Genomic DNA, 7,908 nt, shown 5'->3' with positions numbered 1-7,908 from the left:
GTGAAAACGAGAGACAAAAATGTTTTTTTTTACGGGAGAAAAAATGTTTCTGTGTGAAACACATTTTTTAGAACAACATTTTTTTTCTTCATTTGTTTTTAAAAAAAATCACGTGTGAAACTGAGAAAATGTATTTTTGGAAAAACAATATTTATTTCATATGTTACACCTAGTGAAAAGAAAACGATTTAGGAGAACAAAAACTGAGTGATTTTTTTTTCAGGCGAAAAAATGTTTTTTTTATGTGTGAAACTCGTGAAACTATTTTCTTTGGACAAAAAATGTGTATTTCATGTGTGAAACTGAGTTATTTAAAACAATTATTTTTTAAAATTTTCTCGCAGGGGGACAAGTTTTTTTTACAGGAGGAGAAAAGTTTATGTGTAAAACAATTTTTTTTTAAGACAACATTTTTTTCTTCATTTTTCAGGAGAAAAAAAAGTCACGTGGGAAACTGAGAAAAAAATGTTTTTAGTACAAATTTTTTTAAATTCATGTGTGAAACATTTGGGAGGAAAAAATGTGTGAAACAAAGATTTGTTTTAAACATGACGTGTGAAACAAATTTTTTAAGACAAAACTTATTCTTCATTTTTCAGGGGAAGGAAAAAAGAATCACCTGTGAAACTGATAAAATAAATTTTTAGGACAAAAAGTGTTTATTTCATGTGTGAAACCGAGTGAAAAAGCAAAAGTTTTTTCTCTTTTAATATTTTTTTCTCACCAGTTCTCCAGTCATAAACACAGGAGAGAAAACAAGCTATGTCTGACCTAGAAAAAATCTCACCAGAAAAAAAAAAGAAAGTTTCTTTACTTGACCCTCAGAGCTTCCGTAGCACGCAAGGTACTTGAAATAACAAAAAGCCCAGTGTGAGTCTCCAGTGTGAGCAATCTTTCCCCCGAACACTTGTAAACAATGTAAAGAGAAGCAGCCGCCATCATGATTTTTATTTGTGGAGTTACATTCATATTGTACTTTAAGTTGCTTTCAGATTGTGAACAATGAAAGTGATCATGATGACTAGAAGTGTGATCATGTTGTGGTGTCAGCCTCGCAGACAGGATGAAGGCTGCCGTCTTCCTCCGTTGTGACTCACAGGAAACTGAAGCAGGCGTGAACAGGATGCTAATTGTCTGTGTGATCAGATTCTCGGCTCCAGGAAGTCTTTTATTCTTTCTTTCTGCGGCTCTGACACTGACGGAGAGGGTATTGACAGCGTCCCTCAGTAGAGCGGTGTTGTAAGTGATGGTCATGGATTGTTGGGAGCGTGTTGAGCACACATAGACAATAGATTACATTAACTTTTACAGGAGTGAAGGCCAGCTCGATGCCGGCTCATCAGAGGACCGAGCCCATAAATGACGGCGGCTGCGACGAGGGCAGGGACGGGGGGGATGAATGTCACATTCAGACGGGGATATCTAGTAATTTTCCAGGAGCTGAAATTGTCGCTCTGTCTAACCTTGTCAGCTGTAACACCTCCAAGGTGCTGAGAGGTAGCTTGTGTGTATTTGGAGGCCTTGTTTGAAGAATGTGATTAAATACCATGAACTCTGGCTTATTGAACGTTTCAGCAGGGCTGCAAATGACAGTTATTTTCTCGATTAATCTACAAGTCTTCAGTCTGCAAAATGTCAGAAAATTATGAGAAAATCACAGCTTCTCGTAGGTGAGGTGACATCTTCAAATGTCTTATTTTGTCCGAAGGTTATGAATGCAGGATTTGTCCTCTAATAGTACTTTTTATGTACAATTATAACAGAATAGGAATATTGCAATATACTGTTCTGTACTGTATGTGGTAATGATTAATAACCTCCGCCCAAACAGGTTTTGTTTTAGCCCCGTGTCAGTTTGTTGGTTTGTCTGCAGGATTACACAAAAACTACTGGACGAATTTTCATGAAACTTGGATGGAGGATGAGTCTCAGCCCAGAATAGACCTCATTAAATTTTGGTGCAGATCTGGATAAAAGGACAGATGCCGGATTTCTTTTTCCACTTTCTTTAACCTTGTTTTGCCCAACCAAGAATCCAAAACCCCCAAAATGTGTCCATTTTCTATCATTTAAGGTATAGAATAGCAGCAGACTGACAATTTAGCAGCTTGATCTAGTGAATGTTTGGAAAAAATCACTTAATTGTCAGCAGGATTTCACAAAAACTACTGGACATTTTCATGAAACTTGGACGGAGGATGAGTCTCAGCCCAGAATAGACCTCATTATCCTTTGGTGCAGATCTGTAAAAAAAAAAGGACGGATGACAGTAGACAGGATTTATTTTTCCACGTTTTGCCTGACCAAGAATCCAAAACCAAAAAAATTGTCCATTTTCTATCATTTCAGGTATACAATAGCAGCAAACTCACAATCTAGCAGCTTGATCTGGTGAATGTTTGGAAAAAAAAATCACTTAATTATCAGAATTGTCGCAGATGAATTTTCTGGTGACCAGTTAATCATTTCAGCAAATGAAGACGACCGAGGTAAAAATGTTTTTGACAGTCTGTATTTTCTTAATTTTCCCTGTGTGTGTGTGTGTGTGTAATTATAGCAAAATCAGAAACAGTCTTCAGTTGGTGCACTTTTCATTTAACGAAGAATAAAATTTCCAATTATAAATAAATGAGTCATGAATGAACGATTACTTGGGGTTTAAATGGAGCGCTTCTTAGCACCAAATTACACAGTCCTTTTGAGGAAATTATTAAGAGATTACAGAACTGTGAAATTAAGTGTTTACAACTGCAACCAACGATTGTTGTTAGTCAATATCCGTGTCCGTGCAAGGTCAGAAAAATGGTGAAAAATTGGAATTTCCTTGTTTTGTCTCACAAACAACCAACATGTCGCCTTCACGCCAGATAATTATTTGTTGAATGACGTGCGACAGTAGTGTTGAAAAGATCACATCGATCAACGTAACATGAAACCGTAACACTTTAAATAATCTGTAAAATGTTCCAGTTTTCATTTCCAGCTTCTTCAATGTGAGAATTTGCGGCTTTTCTGTGGCAGAAAGAATAATTTTTTAAACTGTTTTGACATTTAAATACCAAACTATTAGCCAAAGTGATTATCAGACTAATTGCTATTGAAAAACAGTCATGACTTCCTATCAATAACGTATTAAGACACGGCAAACACGACTTGATTTTTACAATATATTTAATTCGATTTTTTCTTACAAAACAATTCCCTCATAAACCAGAACACACAAAATGCATAAAGAAAACTGTACAGTCAGTTTTTGTCATGTCTGAACGTGTTCTAAACATGAACAATGTTATCTACAACAGTGGTTTGCTATCAATGTCTATCACACCAAGCGGTTCAGCTTCTGCAGCCCCCCCCGTTTACTTTGAGGGTTAAAGGAGAGGTACGGAAATAAGTCATGTGACACTGAGGGTGACCCGAAACGAAACAACGTGAGCTAGCCAATAATGTAGTTATATCAGCAAGCGCAGGTGCAGTCTCTTTGTTCTTGCTCTCCTTGGCTCTAGTAGCGATGTCACACTGCTGAATCGACCTTTAAGAGATAAAGCTGACAGACGTGACGATGAGAGGGCAGAAAAGTGACTTTTTTTTTTTCACAAGCAACTGTAAACCGTGTGTGTGTGACTGTGAGAGACCGCCGAGAGAGGGTCAATGATAATCATGTCGAGGATCTGTTTCATTACATGCATGTGGGAGGAGTAGATTACTCGTTTGGAGCCGTCGGGGGAGTGACTTCGGATGAGGGTGGTGACTTTAAGAAGCATCAGAGCCGGAATACTTTAACAGGATATTTTTCTTTTTATCCATTGACACGGTGAGAAAAAACTGGGCTACCAATCAGACAAACGTCCATCCAATAAACATAAATATATGTCAGGTATTATATTTCTCTCCTCAGTGCAACAGTGGTCTAAGAATCGGTACTGTATAAGTCATCGCCTGCGATTGGTTTCATCAAACAGGCTCTCGACGCCAGAATGGATTTTCATGGCAGATTAGCAGCAAATACCTAAGAATCACGAAACGAGAACGACAAGTCTGCTTCACTCCTGCGTTTACTTTTTCTTTTCTTACACAGCTTGGTTTTTCTACCCTACACATGGCATCGCATTGGGGAGTTACAGGCACAACTACGTATTAGGAGAAGATGGGTTAGATTTTAATTTTGGGCTGCTGTTTGTTTCTTGGAAGGGGAAACAAAACATAAATAAAACACATGAGCAGATAGATTTCCAGTCACGACACCCGGAGCTGGATGTTACAGCGGTACGCTTCTCTTACAGGACTGCCACAGAGGTTTTTTTTTGTACACCCAAAGCTGGACTTTGACATCTTGGTTGGTGGGTGGGCCGGTCTTTGTTTGGTCAGCAACTACAAAATCCTGAAGGCTGTGAGCATTTGTTCAGTGATTACATACAGTTTTTGTGCGAGGGAGCTGCCAATCACATTTCAGCAGGAGGAAAATGTTGCTCTTTCCCTGCAGGGGTTGAGCCTGAGTGCCACTGTTTCTGTAGTCCACTATTTTTTAGCTGATTTAACAGAAAGTTGACATTGTTTTTGTTCTGGATTATGTCTTCCATGTAAAATTTTTTTGTATTTGGCTGTTTTCGAACCGTTTTTTAAATGTTTACTTAAAAATGAAAATTCAGTCACGATCTACTCAACTTGATGATTTTTCGCAGCCAACACGCTGACGATAGGGACTTGTTTTATAATGTAAAAAAAACAAACCTTCCACATAAAATGGCTCCATACAGCTCGTCTCTGGAAATGAAATTGATTTGAAAAGACGTTATTAACACCCTCGACACGCAGTCGAGCTAACGCATTCACTCCAGACAGGGTGCGTGCTAACGCTTTTAGTTTACAGCTACAGTAGCTACGTTTACATGGATAATATTTAATATTCCCATTGAAGATTTCAGTTCAACTGTTCACATGGGACGGGATAAATAGGGTCTGATGTTTACATGCAACAGCAAATTTAATCTCATGATCATGATTCCTCTTCCTCGTTCCAGCGTCTTTTCAAAACAATTTGGGATCTCTGGACTTGCAGAGACTTGGATTAGCTGTATGGGGCCTTTCTGTGTATTTTTTCACTTTTAACTCAAACTGGTCCCAGCTGTTTTGCTGTGAAGCCCCAGACATGTTTTGTGGAACATGACGCTTCAGCTGACTTTCTCTTGGCGCATTCAAGAAATACAATAAATATTAGTTATTCTAAGTATGCACTTCATTACTGTAGTTCTTATCCATGTAATGTCAGGCAGCTTCTACAAATACAAAGGATTTAAATGCTTAGTGGGGGTAAACTTATATATTTGGCTGCTTATCAAAAAATCGGCTCCTGATTTACTTTATAATGTGTAATGAGAGAACATTTATGACAGCTGAATTATCGAGGTTATCCATTTTATTAGCGGTAGTTTTGAGGCTGGGAGGCACAGAGAAAGGCTACGCAGCATAAAGAGTAAAAAGGAAGAACAAAAAAGCCGTTTTCAGCCCGACGTCTACGAGCCGCCCAGTGTGTCGACAGCGCTAACACATCTCGGCGCTACTGTCAAGAGGCAGCGATGCTTCAGAGACACTATGGTTACTGTGATTCCTGGTAACGTTTTTTACAAATGCCGAGAAGCAGCGTTACGATGATTAACGCGAATGGCAAAAAGTAAATCACACAGAAGGCGATGCAGCTCGAACCACAGAGAGAAAACATCGGCTGTTTTGACGTATGAGTCGTGAGTTGCTGGTGTTTGTTCGGTTGCTGCCTCGAGACAGATAATACCGGGGTTTTTCAAAAGTAGGTACACATTGTTATTAATAAGAATTATGATAAAGAAACCTGTACAAGCGTCAATCAATAAGTGGATGTTGCTTAAAACCGCGTATTGCTAATGTCTGTTAAAATGTATCCCTACTTTTGAAACGGGCTGCTAGGTGTTGAGATGCAGCCTATTTTTTTCCAGTGTGTATGTAGCTGATAGAAACTGATAAAAATATGTTATCTTTATTTGTTACAGTCTGAAAGTAAAACGCTAAACAGTTGCCACCTCTACCTGCCTTTGGATTTGATCTTGACGCACGGCTCTCTGGGAGGAAGTACAAATGCTCACAGCCAGTTCAGATAGCGGAGTTGATGCCACTTTTCGGCACAGCCTTGGCATGTGGGTCAGCGTAAAGCGGAGTCATTACCCTGAGGGAATCTGCTAAGTGGCATTTTCAGGCTCCACAGCACCGAGCTGTGCTGCAGGTACAGAATAAATGTGAGAGACAGCGGGGGACAGATTATACCACTGCAAGAGACCACTAGATGTACCGCTCATTTCTGGTCGGGCTCCCTCCGCGAGCGAAAACATCCATTGTCGACGGCTAATGGACCAATCGGGCTCTTTGGATAGACAATGTAAATAGAGGGTATTACACAAGTGCATAAAGCCAACCTCTGCCGGCATGAGGAGAATGAAAGCTCTCAGAGGGAGGATACAGTACAATACCATGACGAAGGCGAGTAAACAGATGGGGTTGGTAGCTTTTTAAAAGGACTCAGAACACACATACACTAAAGGCAGACGGGACAGACGGACAGTTTGTGGTGATTATATGCAGCACTGGTGAAAAACGACAAACATCGTTGAGATAAACAAAAATCGGAAAGCTTTTTACTCTAAAAAAAGTGAGCATTGTGCATAGTTCATAGTTCGTTAATAACCCCTCGTCAGGTACCTATTTGCTGTGATAACATGGAAGGAAGTGCAATAATGTACAATTCTGTATAGTTAAGTGCACATAGATCACTGTTGCACTGAACGGCATTGACACTTTCTCCCAATAGAAATATCACAACAGGGTTTCTTAATGTTTTCTCAATTACTCTATTTTTTAAGTGTACTTTTGTTACAATAAACCCAGGCGTGTATCCTTCTTGCTCAGTCCCAGGGTTGAGTCCACAACTTATGTTCACATAAATCTTTATTATAGGTAATTTGGCCTGATCTTTCCTTTTTTTCCCTTTTACGTCTCTCCTCATCCTACATCCCCTGCTTTCTTTTCTTCCCTTTTTTCTTTTTTTTTACTTTTTTTTTTTTTTTTACTCATACCTCGCCGACCCACACAACTGTGTTCCCTCTCTTGATGTCTGACACCTCGCAGTGCGGCGTTCTCTGTTTGCCGTTCAGGACAAAGAGGGACTCGGCCGACGGCGTCACCAGGTACTGTCCGAACAACCCGCTGGAGACCACCACTCTGTTGGGGCCTCCCCAGGGCCAGGCTTGTGGGGCTAGAGGCTCCTTGAGGCTCCGGAGAACCTCAGTGCGGCCCGAGGACAGATCGGCAAATAGCAGGTCCGTGCCTGAGCCTGAGGTGGCTACGACCAAGTGCTGGTTGGACTCGGTGAAGGATGGCTGGAAAGCCAGATCGGAGACAGCGATGGACTCGTCCAGTTCTTGGTTCAGACCCAGCTCCCCCTGGAACGAAACTGTCTGTACGATCAGCGTTGAGCTCTGCAGGTCAGGCGTGACGATGTATCGGCCGTCGGGCGACACGAAAGGCTGGCCCGTGACGTTTAGATTCGGACCGATGACCGCGTCCGTCACGCTGTCGATGAGCAGCTGGGGCGGGGCCTGCAGGCGGCTCTTGCTCTGGCACTGGACGAAGTAGAAGCCGCTCAGATGTGTGTAGGCCATGCTGACAGGTATACAGCTGTAGTTCTTCAGGCTGATGGTCTTGACGCGGTGGAAGGTCTCCAGGTCGATCTTGTGCACCGCGGGTTCATTTTTGAGGAAGACGAAGGCGAACCTGAAACGACAAAGTTCAGAGAAAAAGGTTAATAGCCTCTCTAGATTAACACACATCGAGATTCTCATTAGAATTCTCATTTGCTCTTTTCCCCTTTACTTCAGAAGGTCG

The 7,908-nt window shown here is 40.9% G+C and overlaps 1 protein-coding gene across 1 annotated transcript in view; it reads right to left on the bottom strand.

Moving 5' to 3' along the window:
• Window positions 1-3,153: 3,153 nt before the first annotated feature.
• fstl4 (follistatin-like 4) overlaps window positions 3,154-7,908 on the bottom strand; it is a 214,611-nt gene continuing 209,856 nt past the window's right edge. The window contains exon 16 of the mRNA XM_084374357.1: window positions 3,154-7,797. Within this exon, the coding sequence (XP_084230483.1) occupies window positions 7,095-7,797 (703 nt within the window). The 3' untranslated portion in view covers window positions 3,154-7,094. The remainder of the gene's footprint in view (window positions 7,798-7,908) is intronic.

This window comes from Pagrus pagrus (assembly GCF_965226575.1).
Source record: "Pagrus pagrus genome assembly, chromosome: 14".
Classification (NCBI taxonomy): domain Eukaryota; kingdom Metazoa; phylum Chordata; class Actinopteri; order Spariformes; family Sparidae; genus Pagrus; species Pagrus pagrus.
This window is presented reverse-complemented; position numbering and strand designations above follow the sequence as displayed.